Source organism: Macrobrachium nipponense, chromosome 14 (genome assembly GCF_015104395.2).
Source record: "Macrobrachium nipponense isolate FS-2020 chromosome 14, ASM1510439v2, whole genome shotgun sequence".
Taxonomy (NCBI): Eukaryota; Metazoa; Arthropoda; class Malacostraca; order Decapoda; family Palaemonidae; genus Macrobrachium; species Macrobrachium nipponense.
In genome coordinates this window covers 10,450,831-10,470,157 of record NC_087207.1, presented here as the reverse complement: position 1 = coordinate 10,470,157, position 19,327 = coordinate 10,450,831, and the positions used below count along the sequence as shown (strand labels likewise).

Below are 19,327 nucleotides of genomic sequence, written 5' to 3'. Positions count from 1 at the left end.
GGAGGAAAACCTGGCAGTTGCACTATGAATCATTTGTTAGGAGAGGTTGGAAAGTAAGATGGAATAAAGAATACTGACGGAAGTACAGTAACTCATGACCTATGTCAAAAGCTACAAAATAATTTCATAACACAGTGGTTCCACTTTGTAAGCGCAGTACAATGTTTCTTTGCAACGTTACTGACGGCTATAGTAGATTCACATCAACCGTGCATCCAACGTCTAGACCAGTCCATTACGACGCTCCTGATTGGCTGTTAATAAGCCAATCACAGGGCTGTAAACTCTCAGCCCCTCTCGAGAGTTCACAAAGGCAGGATGTATGTTCCACCTCTCCTGAGGGATACTTTTGGAAGACTTATCCCTCAGTAGAGGTGGAACACACATCCTGCTTATGTGAACTCTCGAGAGGGACTGAGAGTTTCCAGCCCTGTGATTGGCATATCAACAGCCAATCAGGAGCGTCGTAAGGGACTGGCCTACACATTATATGCACGGTTGATGTGAATCTACTATAGTATCAAAAGCCACAGGGACAGGGAAATTTAACAATACAGCCGTGTCTCCACTTTTTATGTAAATTACAATGTTTCTTTACGCATGGGTAAAGGCAATACCTACACTAACGCGCGTCTAAAGTTCTTAATACCTGCAATACTTCTGTGATCTGACCAGTTATTCGGATAAGGATATAAATATAAACCCGAACGTCCAGTGATATTTTCCAATTTGATGCCACGAACTTCGAATTTCCGACTATAAAGAGAAATTGGAAGTAGAATACCCAACCCTTTCCCTTCGTGCATTTTCTCTCTCCTATCTTGAACAATCTCCACATAAAAACTCTCCTTTCCCTCTCTCTTTCACAATTTTTCTTTCCTCTCTCTGACCCCTCTACCCTGAAACAAATTTTTATATGCTCCTATTTTTCAAGTGGCACTTTCAGTGCCGCAAAATCTTCATTTCGTTGACCTCTCTCTCTCTCTCTCTCTCTCTCTCTCTCTCATTTCAACATATAACAAATTATAATAATTATGCATCTCAGCTAGCAATGAGAGGATTCCAGATTTTAATATCATCTTTAATTTTCATGCCCTCGAATCAAAACAAAACACCTAACTAAACTTAAACACATCCTCCACTAAACCTAAAACACCCCTTCCACCAACCAAACCTATACACATTCTTTATAAACACGAACGCCCCTCCCATTAACCTAAAACACGCCACCTAAAACCACACCCTACTAAAGCTAAACACACCCCCACTAAAACTAAAATAAAAATCCCCTAATTCACTACACACCCCAACTGAAACTAAAGCACCCTCCAAATAAACCTAAACAAACGTCCCCTTATCTAAAACATTGCACTAAGCCTAAGCCCACATCCACAGAAACCAAACACACCCACTTAACCTAACCATATGTCAAACTAAACCTGAACACCCACTAATTTAAAACACATTCCATCTAAACCTAAACACCCGCTGATTTCGAAACACACACAAAACCTTAACATACACCTCACTAAATCTAAAAATATCCCCACTGTACCTAAACATTCTCCCACTAAACCTAAAAATCCCGTAAATCAGAACACACCCCAACTGAACCTAAAACACCCTCAAATAAACCTAAACAAACTCCCCTTTATCTAAAACACTGCACTAAGCCTAAGCACATTCCCACTAGACCTAAACACACCCCACGTAACCTAAACGTATGTCCAACTAAACCTGAACACCCACTAAATTTAAACTCATCCCATCTAAACCTAACCACCCTTGAATTGAAACAAACACCCCACTAAACTAAACACCCCTCTCACCAATCTAAACAAATCACCTACTAACCTAACCACAAACCACTCACTAAACATAAATGCACCCCGCCTAAACCTAAACACCCCCTGAATCGAAACATACCACCACTAAACAAACACTCTCCCACTAAACCTTAACACATCCACCCCTCAGCCTAAACACCCCTCCCACCCACCTTGAACACATCCTCCACTAACCTAAACACACCCCTCACTAAAAATTAAATACACTCCTACTAAACCTAGACACACTCCTCACTAAACTTGAATGCAACCCCACTAAACCTAAACACGCACTTTCTACTATGCCTAATCACCCCCACACCAAACCTAAACACACCCCCACTAAACCTAAACAAATACCATAAGTTGCAAAGGGATGGGAGATGGGGGAAGGGGAAGGGAGCGGGGGTAAGGATTTGATATCTACCCTGTTATCTAAGATAGGTCAATCGACGGCCACATGCCAAATTTCATCTACATAGGTCAAGCGGTTCGGATTTCTATAGCATATAAACACAAACTAACTTACAAACCTTCGTTTTTTTATATACTATATTTTTATGTATACTATAAGAAACATAATTGTACTGAACTAAAAATAAGATGAAAGATTAGCAGCAACTATCTTAGGAACAACTGAATGATAGAAAATCGAATGTATGTATACTACTACACTTATCGAATGCGATTTGTTAAAATGATGGAAATCAGAAAAGTGTTTTGGAAATCTTGTTAAGTACAAACTACTGGATTAAGTGGAGTGCCTAATCCAAAACGTACGTTGATCATGAATGGATAATCAATCAAAAGGTAATCAATTTCTGCTGCCAGAGGAGCAAGTGGTTAGCCAATGCTATATAAACACAGAATAATGTTCCTTATCTTATCCTGAAGGTTTTGATAGATTTAATCTCTGATTCTTCAGTTTTTATTTGGCAGTTTCCTCTCGTATTTTATTACACCTCTTTTCCCATGGGTCCCCTATTCTCTAATCCAATTTGGGTCTTTTATCGTGTGGAAATTTGCTTAACAAGTTAACGGAGCTTTTTTTTTTTATGAGGCCAGCGTTTCATGTTTACGACATGCGTTTGAATTAAATCATGGCTATAAAAGAGAAATATATAACCTGATATTAAGAAATAACCCAGGGCGTTAATTCTAACTACATAGGCATGCAAAGAATATGACCAAACAAACCATAAAACTTCGCTGAATTCTCCATGAAAGTAAAAACCAGTTATTAGATCGACGATTCCTTAACTGTGACCTTGAGGTGGAACCGTATAGCAGTGATTTTCTTATATCCTGACCTAACAAAATGTCTACACAATTCGGAGCGAACTTGTGCTTCGCGGTAACTACCTATTGTTACGTTAGTAGTCCCTCTAGACTAGTAGATTCACATCAGCCGTGCATTTGATGTCTAGGCCAGTCCCTTACGACGCTCCTGATTGGCTGTTGATAAGCCAGTGACGGAGCCGAAAACTGTCGCTCTCGAGAATTGATATAGGTAGGATGTATATTCCACCTCTCCTGAGGGATGATTTTGAAAGACGTATCCCTCAGGAGAAGTGGGAACATACATCCTGACTATATGAACTCTCAAGAGAAACTGAGAGTTTCCAGCCCAGCGATTGGCTTATCAACAGCCAATCAGGAGCATCGTAAGGTACTGGCCTAGACATCAAATGCACAGTTGATGTGAATCTATTATAGTTTCATGAATATTAAACTAATAAAATCTAAAGAGAACATTTGAATTTGAGAATTTCTTCTATATCTCGGAATTAGATTTTTATTTATTTATTTATTTTTTTTTTTTTTTTGCTCTCTCTGCTTACATCAAGCTTACCAAATAAATAACGCCTTCTCATTCACTAAAGGAATACGGTTGCATCCTGCTATTAACGTTAACCACGTAATTTACGAAATACAGGTATTTCAATGCGGTCTGGTGAGGTTAAACGCACTATATCCTACTTGACATGGAACTCTAATGATGGACTCTGAGTAACGTTGAATTAAATACAAGGTATTACCTGTTTCCATTATCAGAAGCTTGTGCACACAATCGAAGTCTTTCTGATGTTTCCGGAGAGGAAACTAACGTAGAGACGGCTCAATGACCTCAAGACACATCAGTTACTCCAACTTAACTAAGTTTCCCGTAACTCCTTGACGTCATCATAGAAGGCGGGATCGGCAGAGCCATCTACAGGAGGTCTGGTAAAACAGCAACAGCTATTGCACCTGACTTGTAACGCACTTTAGGGCTTTATTCAAGACTTTATAAATTATAACGAGGAAAAAAACGTATTTTTTTTCCATTGTTTCGTGGGAATAACGCTAGGGTTATCTTTGGTTACGTTCAGTGCGTATTTTTATTATTATGCAAGAATGTTCCCGCCAAAGAAGTGGAGGTGAGTCTCTCACTTTCGTGTTGACTAGCATTTTCTCTTTGAAGTTATTTACACAACAAACGTAGGTCTATGTCAAGTCCAATCTTAACCTGTGAACATGGTTTATGTACTTAGGAATATTATGAATGATATCACACACAGGATATGCTCTTTAGTTGCGAGAATTATCCTTATAAACTTATGGTTCATTCATTTATGCAAAACCCTCTCCTTTCTATCTCTCGATTGAAAATAGCTGTGCCCTTCCTTTGCCCGACAAATAAATGACCCATTTCATGCACGTAAAAAAAAATTTCAATGAAATGTTCGTGTCTCCCTCACTCTCTCTCGTGCTGACTAGTATATCCCCTTTGCGGGTTTTCCTAATTAATAACACATAGGTCTAGGCCTAATTTCAATCTTACTTTTAACCAGTCAAATATGGTCTACTTGCATTAGGACTCGAACTGAAGTCTGAAGATATGATTTATAGAAGTAGTCATATGGCTATAGTTAATATATTTATCCACACTAAAATGTGAGGGTAGACCAAACCAAACTAGAGTCAAGATGTTAAATATATGAATCAACAGTGACACTATCATGCAGAGGTAAAAGTTGCTTCGGTAGAGCATCATCCTTCCATTTTCTTGCATTTGCAGGGCAGCAGTTAAGCATTTCATGCCTGAGGTTTCTTGCATAATCGCTTTTCTGAAAATGAACCCAACGCACTCGAGTTTTTGGTGTTTATATGGTCACTTTTGCAGATGTTCACCCACTTCGTACACATTTCGAAATCTTCATGGAAGCGATGAAAGATAACCTTTTATCTTAATACATTGTCTCTTTCTCCGTTACAGCGTCCATGGATAGCACATATCACTATGACAGTAATCCACTAAATTCCAAAAACCTCAAGAATTGTCACAAATTCGATCGTTTGCCTGTCGGTTCATCGAATCTGGCGTTAAAACTTAGGGCCCTTTCACACAATGCGCTTTGCCAACGCAGCGGTGACGTAGACAGCATTCGACTTACATCTTCGTGATGAACTGATGGCATTACCTAAAGTTCTTCCCACTGACTGTCAGGTAATCGAATGTGTGGACGGGTAAGCGACGATTTCGCACTCGGCCGCGCGTCGTGACAGCTCGCCACTGGATTTCGCCAGGGGAACGTTCTCAGCAGCTTCGACCAGGCTATGGATAAATTAGGCATAGGCCTAATTCATTTCACCTTTAGACTCTGCTGCGCTATTTGTAGAACGCCGTGGTCCAAATCATATCATAAAATAATTAAAAATACATTTCCATGTGATGCAAACAATTTTGCATAGGCCTAGGCCCAGGGCCCGTGAGAGGGGGGTGAAGCTGGTTTCTTTACACCAGGGCCCGGCCTCAAGGGGGCCAGTCACCCGACCAGGAGGGAAAAAAATGGGAGAGCAAATGGAGAGAGAGAGAGAGAGAGAGAGAGAGAGAGAGAGAGAGAGATAGAGAGAATACTAATATGCAAAACACACCATAAACATATGTATATATATAATAGAAGTTTCTACAGTTTATCAGTAAAATAATAGTTGTTGAAAAACTTTTTCTAAATAATCTTAAGCCTGGAGTGACACCACGTAATTACGTAAATGAATGCAGCTCAGCTGTGTTGGAATATAAGCGATGTCAACTCTCCGTCTCGCTCAGTCACCATCATGCTGATTGCCTGGCAGGATGTACATCGTCTTTCTCAACCCTTGGCAAATATTTCAGTAAGTTACAGAACTTACAGCAGTGGTTCCCAACCTGGGGGAAATGGTATGGACCGTATAGTGTTATGTGCATTGTTTATTTACACCAGTTTGTTTATGATAGTTTATCCATATTTTCCTTTAAAATATATGCAGACAGTCACACATGGTTGTTTTTCATAATTTTCTTGGGGGAGGCTTACATCGCATGGTTCTTACCCTTTAGCTGGATAATGCCTAAATATGCGGTTATACCTACAGGTCTATAGCTTATAGGCTTGCCGCTTGCTTTGCTCACCAAATAGGCTGCTTCAAAGAAAAAATTCCAAAGTCGATTTTTGAGTCCAAGTCCATCCCTGTTAAATTAAATGAAATTGTTCAGTAACAACATGTACATTTTTTAAACAAATTGACCAAAACTGTTAAGTATGTACCATGTAATGGTGTAAGTGTCATAATGTCATTATCACCATTGTGCTTTAGCCTTTAGGGTAAAAGTTTTTTTTCCTCTTCTTTCAGACTGCATAATGTATTCTCACAAATCAGGTGCACAGAAGCGGAAAGAAAAACAGGCTAGGGAAGAGGCTGTTTCAAAGTGTGCAAGAACATTATTTGAAGTGGGTGTTAAGAAAATAGACACAATAGACACTAATGTAGAAGAACAGAATATCTTGCCCTCATCCTCAGAGTCAGACCCCTCAACTTCACAGTCATTAGTCCAGGATGCCCAACAGGAAGCCAAATCCGATGTAATAAATGCAGAACCCAAAGACACTGAACAACAAAGAGATATAGGTTTGATCCCTGATACGCCATCTCGAGTGCAGATTAAAGATTTTGTTAGACAGGGCCCTCAGCCAATACCAAGTCAAATTGCTTCAGATGATAAGGGTAACAGTTTCCCTTATACAGTTTTGAAAGTTCAGAGACCAAATGGTGAAACTGGAAAACGAGATTGGCTAGTGTATAGTCAGCGTAAAAGAGCACTTTTTTGTTTTCCTTGTCGACTGTTTATTGCAGGATGTACAAAACAGCCAAAAACACCTTCAAATTTGGCTTCATGTGGCATTGGAAAACAATCGTCATGGAAAAAACTTTATAACCGCATTCCAGAACATGAGCATACAAACTACCACAAACAGTGTTATCTAGACTGGCGTCAGTTAGAAGCACGTTTGAAAGAGGAATCTGGAATTGATGATCAGTTACAGAGATCAATTCAGTCTGAGAAAAGTAAATGGAAGTTAATTCTAAAACGAATCTTGGATGTTGTACTGACTTTAGGAGAGCGAGGCCTTTCATTTCAAGGAGAGTCTAGCATGTTATAGGTGATACAAATAATGGAAATTTTCTTGGTATAATTGAGCTGCTTTCTCGTTATGATGCCATTCTTCAAGATCATGTAGTATCTAAAGTGAGTGAGAGAAGCTGAGAAGGATGGGAAGCGTCGTCAGGCTCATTATCTTTCCTATTCGTCACAAAATGAATTCATTCAATGATGTGCCGAAAAGGTTAAAGACTGTATTCTTAATGGGCGTGATCAGGCCAAATATTATTCAATAATGGTTGATGCTACCCCGGATATGTCACATACTGAACAAAGTACATTCATCCTGAGATACCTAACTTGTGATGAATGTGGTAAATACCTGATACAAGAGAGATTTCTTTCATTTATTGATGACAATAAGAAGACAGGGGCAGACATTTCAGAGATGATATTAAAATTTCTTAGTGATTCTCATATTCCTTTTGAAGATTGCAGAGGTCAGGGATACGACAATGGTAGTAATATGTCAGGTGAGTACAATGGAGTCCAGAGCCATCTTAAAAGAAAGAATCCTCTCTGCTTGTTCTCACCTTGTGGCTGTCATTCCTTAAACTTGTGTGGTTCTGATGCTGCTGCTTGTTGCAAAGAGGTAGTAACATTTTTTGGATGGTACAGACAGTATATAATATTTGCTCGAGCAGTCCCAAACGCTGGGAGAGACTTAAGAGTCACATTGCGGCATCTCTTCACGGTTTATCTGGAACTCGGTGGACAGATAGAGTAGCTAGTGTCAGGCCCTTTGCACACCATTTACCTGGTATTCTCGCTTCACTTAAAGAAATATCCCAACTGAAGAGTTTAACAGCTAAAATTAATTATATGTGGCAGCCGCTATTAAGTATGTGTCTTCTTTTGAATGTATTTTGATGGATGCTTTTTGGTTCAAGTTATTGAATTCAATAGATCAGAGAAATCAGGTGATTCAAGCTCAGTCTTCTACTGTAGATATTGAAGTAAAAAACATAGAGGACTTGGAAACTGAATTGCAGTCTCTCAAAAAAAAGTGGCATTTAATTTATGATGAAGCCAAAGTTGTTGCAGTTGCCATGAACATTGACCCAGTATTTCGAGTCACTTGGAAAGGAAAAAGAAAATCCTTTTTTGATGACTCCGACTCTGATGATAATAAGGTATCAGGTGAAGATTCACTTATACAGACAGACGAACATAGGTTTAAGAAAGAAGTGTTTTTTAAGGTTATTGACACAGTATGTGAGAGACTAAACAAGCGTTACCAGGCCATCTTCCAGATTAACAAACTATTTGGGTTTCTGTGGTCATATCTTGATATGACTGATGAAGTGATAGTAAATGATTCTAAAAACTTTAGCACTGAGTATAGCAAAGACATCTCTAGTGACAAGCTAACTGAGGAAATTCTGTACCTTAAGAATATACATAAAGCCAATTTAGATGACTACTCTCTCTCTCCACTTCTGCTTCTTAATAAGATCACAAAATTAAAAAAACTACAAGATTTGTTTCCAAATATAGCATAGCCTTGAGAATTTTCTTGACGTGCCAGTCACACTTGCCTCTGCAGAAAGATCCTTTAGCAAATTAAAGTTGATTAAGAATCACTTAAGAAGCACAATGGGACAAGAGAGATTATCATCACTAAGTCTTTTAAGCATTGAAAGGGATTTGGTACGAAAGATTGATTTTGATGATTTAATTGAGTGTTTTGCTGCTAGAAAAGCAAGGAAAGGAGTATTTCTTTAATAATTATATATGTATACTTGTATGAAACAGTCACATTTATGATTTGTTTAATATAAGGAAATTTGAATTTCAAATTCATCAAAATTTTATTATGCATGATAATTATACACAACATGCAACAGGCCAACAGTGACTTACTGCACAATGCCACTTTAATGAGTTTCATGAGTAAGTTTTGTTTATCTCAAATTATACGTAATGTAATAACATAATAAGTTGTTAACTGCAAGTCATAAATAAAGCTCCAATACGGCAAGATGAACAGAATTTACATCCTACCAGTGAACATTTATGGCTTTAAATTGGCTCTTAAAATTGGTCAAATTCTAAAATCCTGATCCCCCCCAGCTGGATGGGCTCACTTCGCTCGCCAAATGGTAGGGGCCCAATGACACTCACAGTACCAGGGCCCAGTGATGGCTCTCCCTGGCCCTGCCTAGGCCAATGTTCTGCCTTTTTATGAAATGTATTATTACTGAAAGCTGGCTTCACGTTCCATTTCATAAATAACTGGACCAAAACCCAGTTCTAATTTAACCTTATTGATTATTATTGCATTTTATTGCATTGTATATGAGAACAGACATCTGTCTTTAATAGGCAAATTTAGACCATATTCTTACGTTTTATTGCTTCCCATTTTTAAGTGAATTGACGCAGCAGATAGTCAACGTAGGTCCTTTGCAGAAAGTATGTTAAAAAAAATACACAGACTAATGCTACACATTTCTGGCAAAACAGATGGGGTAATATTCTCCACTAGATTAATATATTACCGAATTGAAATATCTCCTAGAAATCTTGTACTTGAGGTGTGTTTCCCTAGACCTAGTCTGCAGACAATAGTGACAACTCTCAAGCTATGATGGTTAAGAATTTATTAACGTTACGTTTCTAAAAAGAAAAGAAAAAGATGTGCGTGTCAAGGCTGAGGTTTTAGGTAAAAGAAATCCAATGATGAAATGGGTCTATTTCCAGCAGACTGATTAAGACGAATGACACTAAACACTTGTCTTAAACATGACTCTCTCTCTCTCTCTCTCCCTCTCTCTCTCTCTCTCTCTCTCTTCTCCTCTCTTCTTCTCTCTCTCTCTCTCTCTCTTGCTGAACAGTTTGCCATAGGTTTGTCTACAAATAGCGCAGATTCTTAAGGATGACATTTGGATAGGTAGCTTTCTATTTATGAATGCTTCTTATTAACCTTTCAGAAATTGCATGTAGGTACTCACACACACACACACATACACACACACAGAGGGATAGAGAAAGTTGGTTGCTTTTAGTTTTTCACTTACGTAACGGTCGTTCTAAGCGACTGAACCATCGATAGGATGGTTGGCTTGGAAACGCATAGACCCTCCCATTTTTTGGTCTCCCGTGCATGACGTCATGAGGAATCTTCCTTAATTTTTCTATTGTGGTTCCTTATAGACCACAGATTACCAATGCTCTTTAACTACGTTCAAGAAAAGTGTGTATAAGACCGCCTACCTTAACGAGTGGAAAGACCTTGGCCATCGAAACAACAACGCAGAACTGCAGTTTTTTCTCCGGATTTAGCAGAAAAGGTCTCTGGGTATTGTGATATCGGAAAAGCATTTCAGAACGTTGGAGAGCTTATTGCCAATAACCAACAATAAGAAGCTGTGGGTCTTTCAGAGACATCGGATTTTATCGGTGTGTCTCATAACTGGTTCTCGTTTTGAAACGTATAGATACACGGTTTAATATTATTATTTTATTTCTTAGTTGAATAGTGAAGACTTCACAAATACATACATCCTTACACACAGACCCAGAGATACACCCACACACCACACACACACACACACATATATATATATATATATATATATATATATATATATATATATATATATATATATATATATATATATATATATCTTCCCTTTTTAGAAAATGACAGGCTCCAATTTTTTTATTTTTTTAATTACATACATAACATACCTACATAGCGTTTGTTCACATTACGTACATACATGAATAACTTGATCACGAAGTACATAAAACGTGATGCTATGGATAAATAAAGGTTTTTGCCACGAAGGAAAAAAAAATGAAAAGCGAGATAGCCAAGCACTTTCGGTCTAGTTCGACCCTTTACTCAGGCACAACTGATCTTACAGAGGAAAAACATAGTAAAGGTAGGCTTAATATCCAAACTGACACTACAAGATTAGCAATAAGGTCGATTTCACTGTACAAAAACGAGGAAACGCCTGAGGGCACCCAAACCTTGGAGGATACACACACGCGGTCAACAGACGATTCATCCAGTAAACAATACATATTGAAAAGGAAAAAAAAGGTAGGCATATACCACTTATTACCATGAAATTTATAAAAATGTTCCCCAAAAAATTATTAATGAAAAGACGAGTAAGGAAAAAAATATATAAATATATCGAGCAAGAGAGAGAGGGAGAGAGAATATCGAGAGAGAGAGAGAAAAAAAATAATAACTATATACATGTGGGACTAATTTATTAGTAGTTCATTTATTTTAAGGTCCTTCATAATCCTTCATAAACATTTTACAAATATACGGGTCCAAAATAGTGCATTCCCGGACTAAGATTTAGGTTGTTTTTCTTAGTGATTTGTATAATTGCTGATTCCAGTAAATTTCTTGAAACATAATCATTAGATCTAGCAATTACAGAGGTATCACCCCAATTAATACAATGAGATTTTTCACTCAGATGGATAAACAGTGCATTTGAAGTCTGGGCTGTTCTAACTGAATACATATGCTGCTTAATACGTACACATAAATTTTTACTTGACAGACCAACGTAAAACGATGGGCAATCCTTATAAGGAATTTTGCAAATGATGTTGTTATTTGTTACGGGACTATTCTTAATTAGCTTATCTTTAATGGTATCGTTATAAGAGAACACTACATTAACATTAAACGATTTAAATATTGATTTTATGGTTTCAAATCCACGAAAGTAAGGTAAGCTAAGTACCTTTTTAGGCATTTCTTTTTCATTAATAGGAACATTATGAAACTTTTTGTGAGCTTTTTGATAACATAAATCAATTAAATGAGGTGGGTATCAGAGATAGTTTCCTATCTTTTTTATGTATTCTATTTCTTGGTCAAGATATTGTGGACTCGTGATACGCAAAGCACGTAGGAACATAGAAGAAAAAATTGAAATTTTAATATTAAGATGGTGGCCAGAATAAAAATGTACATATGTTAAATTATTTGTGGGTTTTCTATAAATACTGAATTTACATTGGAAAGATTTTCAATGTATTAATACATCTAGGAAAGGGATGACATTGTTATTTTCAATTTCAACAGTGAATTTTATGGATGGGACTAAATTATTCAATTTAGACAATAGATCATTTGCATCGATACCAGCAGGTAAGAGTACTAAGATGTCATCGACATATCTGTACCATTTTAAGGGGACAAGTGTGATATTCGGGAGGGGTGGTCTTTAAAAAAATTCCTTATATAAGTTTGAAAGGAGAGGTAATAAAGGGTTACCCATGGCCATACCAAATATTTGTTGGTAATATTCTCCATTAAAAATAAATCTGCAATCACAAATACATAACTTAATCAATGAAATTATGTGACTAACGGACATAGGCAATTCATGCAGTACAAGTTTATTACTTAAATATTCTAGCACAGTCAACAGGGACTTTTGTAAACAAGGAACATATATCAAAACTGACAGATATCGCTAGGGTTTAGTACAATGTTATTTAATTTTTCCACAAGATCAAGAGAATTCCGGATGTGTGAATTAGATAAAGTTCCTAGTAGCGGGGATAACAATTTAGTAAGATATTTAGATAGTTTATAAGCAATTGATCCTACAATACTAATAATTGGGCGCATAGGTTTGTTTTCCTTATGAGTTTTGACTAGGCCATATAAATAAGGTAATGAGGGACACTTTACAGTTAACTTACACAAAAGTTCTTTTTTATCTTTAAGAATTTGTTTGATATTGATATTAAAGTTTTTTTATTACTTGGTCCAACGGATTTTTTGCGAGTTTTTTGTAAGTTATTTCGACTTCTAGTAAAGTATGCATGCGTGATATGTAGTCAATTTTGTCCAGAACTACTAAACTATTGGATTTATCAGCCTTAGTAATGTGTAAGCTATTGTCATTCTTCAATTCTTTTAAATTTTTTCTGTAGCGAGCGGGGAAATTATTTTCATGATAGGCATGCGTAGCACTATATGTCATGGCTTTGATAATGTCTAAATGATTTTGTGGTAGGTCACAGTATTTTTCAAACTTATATAGAGATGTCGCTATTGATAAAGCTGAGGGTTTGTTACATATGAAGAAAGACATCCCAAAGCCTAATGCGCGCACTGCATTATCACTTATTTGTTTGCTTGATAATTACACCACACAATCACTTCTAGCATTATTGGTCCAATCACTGTCGTTGATAAGGTTGTTTAATTTTCTGTCCAGTTTTCTAATTAAAGTGTCTGTAGTTCTATGAAGTTTTTCATATATTTCTTGCCTTAATGCGTGTTTCCAATCAGCAGGAATCGAGTAGTTGAAATTACGTCGGGCTTTTTCCTCTGTAATTGCTCGATCTAATGATTATGTTTCAAGAAATTTACAAGAATCAGCAATTATACAAATCACTAATAAAAACAACCTAAATCTTAGTCCGGGAATGTACCATTTGGACCCGTATATTTGTAAAATGTTTATGAAGTACCTTAAAATAAATGAACTACTAATAAATTAGTCCCACATGTATATAGTTATTATTTCTCTCTCTCTCTCTCTCTCTCTCTCTCTTGCTCGATATATTATATATATTTTTAAATTTCATGATAATAAGTTGTATATGCCTCCCTTTTTTTTCTTTTTTTTCAAAATGTATTGTTTACTGGATGAATCGTCTGTTGACCGCGTGTGTGTATCCTCCAAGGTGTGGCTGCCCTCAGGCGTTTCCTCGTTTTTGTAGAGTGAAATCGACCTTATTGCTAATCTTGTAGTGTCAGTTTGGATATTAAGCCTACCTTTACTATGTTTTTCCTCTGTAAGATCAGTTGTGCCTGAGTAAAGGGTCGAACTAGACCGAAAGTGCTTGGCTATCTCGCTTTTCATTTTTTTCCTTCGCGGCAAAAACTTTTATTTATACGTATAGACATACATAGCGAAAGGAACTTTGTATTCCAAAGACTAAAAACAATAATAAAAAGAGGTAAATTAGAAACCTAGATGAAATTAACCTTAAATTATTAGTGAGCCTTGGAACTCTCAGACTGCTTATGGTTTCTGTGTCCTATTAGTGGTGACTGGTAGTAGAGTACCAGTAAAAAAAAAAAAAAGTCACAATTTTGGCTAGGAAAAATAGTCACGGGGAAAAAATGTCACATTAATTTATGGTGGCAATTAAAGTAATAAAACAAAAGATATTTTGGATTTTTCCTAGATGGTGACCCCTAAGGGTTTTAGGGGTCGTTATCTAGGTCTAATGTTTTTGGGGGTCATTATCTTTATGATATACAGTCTATTTATTGATGTTTAAGGGTCGTCCCCAACGGGTTTGTACTAAACACTCCGTCAAAGTGAATACAAACCGGGTTAAATCCCTTGGGGGTCACTTTCTACAAAAGATTAATGTGACTTTTTCTTTATTTTTTTTTTTTTTTACCAGGGTTCCTGTGATCGACCCCTTTACAAAAGCGGACCTCCCTCGTTCTTTTAATGCCAAGGTAAGTAAAGGAATAGAGATTTGAACTTTGAGCAAAAACTTTTAAAAATAAGTTTTTTTTATTCATATATCTATTTCTTTGTTTGAGCAAAAATAAAAATGAGTTTTTTATTCCTATATCTATTTGCATCATTAATGCATTATTCGAGTGGTACATATTAAAATAAAAGAATAAATGAATATTGGAAGGCAATTTGTAGTATGTCACGTTCATATTCATCAATAACTATTAAGATCTCTGTACTGCTTTATTAGACAAGATAAAAGGAAGGAATTCAAACATTGAAATGAATGAATTAAGCAGTGGTTATGTTCACTTGATTTTAAAACGTCAGTTTTTGTTTGAAGAATGAGTACATTGTCATTCATTCATTTATTATAGGATATGCATACTTCTTCAAAACCTACCCTCTTTATAGATATTATAGAATTATATAGTAATATCTATTTGATGTTAGTGATATTACCAAACATAACGAGAGAGAAGGAAAGAATTTCTGCTAATTCAAAAACTAATGGAGATGGGGTTAAAAAGGTCTCTTTTCTTATTGACCTTTTAGTCCTCATTCGCACTTTATCGTATTCGTCGAAGGGTGTTGAAATCAGTACTGAATTTACCTTCTTGGGCGCGTTAGTGAGAGAGAGAGAGAGAGAGAGAGAGAGAGAGAGAGAGAGAGAGAGAGAGAGAGAGAATTTTTACCTAACCACAATTAGGCAATAATATACAAATAATGGCACTTCCTGATATATTCATAATTACCATTGACTCATCTCAAATTTATTCATAAGGAACGAAGACTAGAATCATTCTTCTTCAATAGGAAAAATGTATACGCTTTGTATTTTCGTCATTAATCATATAAAATAAAGTACATAATTTCTGGTAATGACATAGTTATCATTAGGTCGATCCAGTGAATTCCAATAAACATTTGACTAACGGCTCAAAATTAATGTAATTATGATGAACCAATTGATCTGTCTATCTGTATAGTTTGTTGTAGATATCTACATTCCTTATGACTGTCGTTAACAATTTCGCCATACTGATGGTCCTTAGGTTGACGAAGATCAATAAAGGTTGGTCCAGTCAGTGTTTGGATGGGTGATCGATACGGAAAGCCAGATGTCTCATGTGATTTTTTTACCTTTATTGAAAGCGCCACTGTCTACCAGTTATTGTGTATAATATTCACAGCCTTGGTGAGCCAAGGCTCATTCGATTTTTCATAGTGTTAAGTCTCATTGAAAGTTACTCTCTTGTTCATTAAATTTCACAAGGAACTGAGTCAGTTTGCGTATTGACCAGCGAAACCCAATAATAATGACAAGGAAGGCTCAAGAGTTATCGCTTGTCTAGGACGCCCCGTGACGTCATCATAACTTCTTTAAACTGGATAAGACTCTGCGTCACGTCATCAGAGAAGGGTTGCTATTTGGAGCACTGACTGACGCTAATTTAGCCACCCGTTTACAAGAGAGCGCATAATCAACGCCTTTGAATAATTCTTTCCAGTCTAGGTTTTCTAAGTCTTATAAGAATCATTGTGACTTCAGCTGCATTCAGAGGCGGTTGGTGCGATCTGAAACTCCACGTTTACTCGATTAAGGGGCCGCTGACGCCATAAGGACCCATTGCAAAAGTAAGTTCATTTGTATTCCTCAAAGGGAACACCTTTGATTGTAAACCTTTTTGTGGGTAGGCTGCAAAGAATAAGGCGTTGCAAGAACTTCATAATATATATATATATATATATATATATATATATGATATATATATATATATATATATATATATATATATATATATATATATATATATATTAGCTGAAGCAATGGGAAAGTTTAAAAAAAAACAATATATATATATATATATATATATATAAATTCACACATGAATATACTTACATTGATGAAAGTATCACTGATTTCTCACAATGTTAAATCTAAAAAATATAATTACTTATTAGCAACGGTTTTATAGGAATTAACTCCTGAACACTCCAAATATAGGTAGAGGCTGCTGTAGAGGAAATTGACTACTTTGAGCTTTGTTACTGATTCACTCTTCCATAAAAAGTTACGTACTTCTATAGAATAAGCTATTTAGAGGAACAGTAAGTGTCGTGACTGACTTCGTTTCGTCTGCGATTTACTGCGTAATGGTATGGCCACACTGCGTTCTGCTTGAATGGCGCAACTTGGCACTAATTTTCACCACACTCGAGTAGCGCTCCTCGTATGACTTGATGCAGGATGTTTTTAAAACAAAACAAGGAGTTCCGAGCGTCCACCTTCAGGAGAAATGAGGTCTGTGGAAGTTTATTACAGGTTTAATTCAGTCCCTCTCTTCAAGTTTGCTAAGCAATGAATCGAACAATCCTGACGCTCGTGAGCAAATATTTTTTTTTCTTTTATTTAAGAAAAATGATATGTTATGTTACAATAAAGTTTCATACATACTTACCTGGCAGATATACAAATAGCTAAGACTCCGTCGTCCCCGACAGAAATTCAAAATTTCGCGCCACTCGCTACAGGTAGGTCAGGTGATCTACCGGCCTGCCCTGGGTGGCAGGACTAGGAACCATCCCCGTTTTCTATCATATTTTTCTCTCTTCCACCTGTCTCCTGCGGGGAGGCTGGGTGGGCCTTTAATTGTATATATCTGCCAGGTAAGTATGTATGAAACTTTATTGTAACATAACAATACATTTTCATACAATCAAAACTTACCTGTCAGATATACATAGCTGATTGGCACCCTTCGGTGGTGAGGGTAAGAGACACTACTATATGGAATAGACAGGTAAACAACATATGTTGTAGGTATAAATAAAACCTTGGTTCCTACCTGATAGGTGGTAGACTTGGTGGGTGTTTGCCCAGTAGTCTGCATCACTCAAGAACTTTAGCGAGATATGTGATCTATGGCCAAGAGTTCTTGTGGGTCTGCCGATGGGGTCTACCCACTTACTCAGCAGAGCCTAAAAGGACTTTGTCAATGGGTGCTGATCCCACTTATATGACAATACACCTTATGAAGGAGCACACAACCAATCCGACCACCTGAACCTAACCATTTGTTAGAACTAAGGATTGTTACGAGTTATCCCCCGAACTCGTCACAACAACCGTAACTCCAAAAACCACTACGCACACATACATAATTTTTCAAAAAAAAATTATACTCAACTAATTGGATATGACGAGAATTCTCTTATGAACAACATAGACGGCCGCCCGTGCGAGCCTGAATCCTCCATTGTTCGAAGAGATTCTCGACCATATCCAACAGAAGAACAGTATATATATATTAAGGATTGGTGTCGGCTCCTGTACCCAGAATCGTATCTGCCGATACGATAGGACCTAGAGAAAAGCACTTCTCATACGTCACACGCACGTCTTTCAAGTAATGAGATGCAAACACCGAGTTGCATCTCCAATATGTCGTATCTAATATGTTTTTAAGCGACATATTCTTATAAAACGAGAGAGACGTCGCAACCGCTCGTACTTCATGAGCTTTTACCCTCAGAAGTTGTAATTGTTCGTCCGGACAGACATTGTGAGCGTCCGTAATGACGTTTCTTACAAAGAACGCTAGAGCGTTCTTTGACATCAGTCTTGTGGGGTCTTTTACCGCGCACCAAAGACCTTGTCTAGAGCCTCCCAACTGACGCCTTCCTCTGAAGATAGAACTTCAGAGCTCTAACAGGGCATAGAGACCTCTCTGCTCTGCCTACGAGACTAGACATTCCTCCTTGATTTCGAATGACCTAGCCAGGGATTCGTGGGATTCTCGTTTTTCGCTAAAAACAGAGTCTTGAACGAGCAAATCGCCGAGTCTCCCTTGAATCCTACTTTGTCCTGCAGAGCTTGTAACTCACTAATTCTTTTTGCCGTTGCTAACGATAAAAGAAATATGCATTTTCTAGTTACGTCTCTAAATGAGGCCTGATGAGGAGGTTCAAATTTATCCGAAGACAGGTATTTGAGGACTACGTCCAAGTTCCAGTTCGGAGTACTGGCCATCCTTAGACTTTGACGTCTCAAATGATCTTATGAGATCGTGGAGATCTTTGTTATTTGCCAGATCTAAACCTCTGTTCCTGAACACAGCCGAGAGCATACTCCTGTATCCCTTTATTGTGGATACAGCTAGATGCGACTTTACTTTCAAGAATAGCAAGAAATCAGCAATTTCCGCTATAGAGGTAGAGGAGGAGGACAACTTCTTGGCTCTACACCACCTTCTAAAGACCTCCCACTTCGACTGGTATACTTTCGAAGTGGAGGTTTCTGCGAGCTCTCGCGATCCGCGCTCTTGCCACTTCGCGGAGAAAAGCCTCTCGCTCTGACAAGTCTTTCGATAGTCGAAAGGCAGTCAGAGCGAGAGCGGGGAGGTTTTGATGGTACCTCTTGAAGTGTGCGGTTGTTTGAGAAGATCCCGTCCTTCCTGGTAGGGATCTTGGAACGTCTACGATCCATCTACCACCTCCGTGAACCATTCCTGGGCGGCCAAAAGGGGCGGGCTATTAAAGTCATCCTCGTCTCTTTT

At 37.5% G+C, this 19,327-nt stretch overlaps 2 protein-coding genes across 2 annotated transcripts; both read left to right on the top strand.

The window, feature by feature from the left end:
- The first annotated feature begins 5,861 nt into the window (after positions 1-5,861).
- On the top strand, positions 5,862-7,291 carry LOC135226051 (zinc finger MYM-type protein 5-like). The gene is made up of 2 exons (XM_064265529.1): positions 5,862-6,030; positions 6,483-7,291. Exons 1-2 carry the CDS (start codon positions 5,862-5,864, stop codon positions 7,289-7,291), a joined length of 978 nt encoding a protein of 325 aa, XP_064121599.1.
- Positions 7,292-7,525: 234 nt separating this feature from the next.
- On the top strand, positions 7,526-19,127 carry LOC135226050 (uncharacterized). The gene is made up of 3 exons (XM_064265528.1): positions 7,526-7,763; positions 8,197-8,674; positions 18,863-19,127. The coding sequence occupies exons 1-3, from the start codon at positions 7,526-7,528 to the stop codon at positions 19,125-19,127; spliced, it is 981 nt and encodes a 326-aa protein (XP_064121598.1).
- The last annotated feature ends 200 nt before the right edge of the window (positions 19,128-19,327 follow it).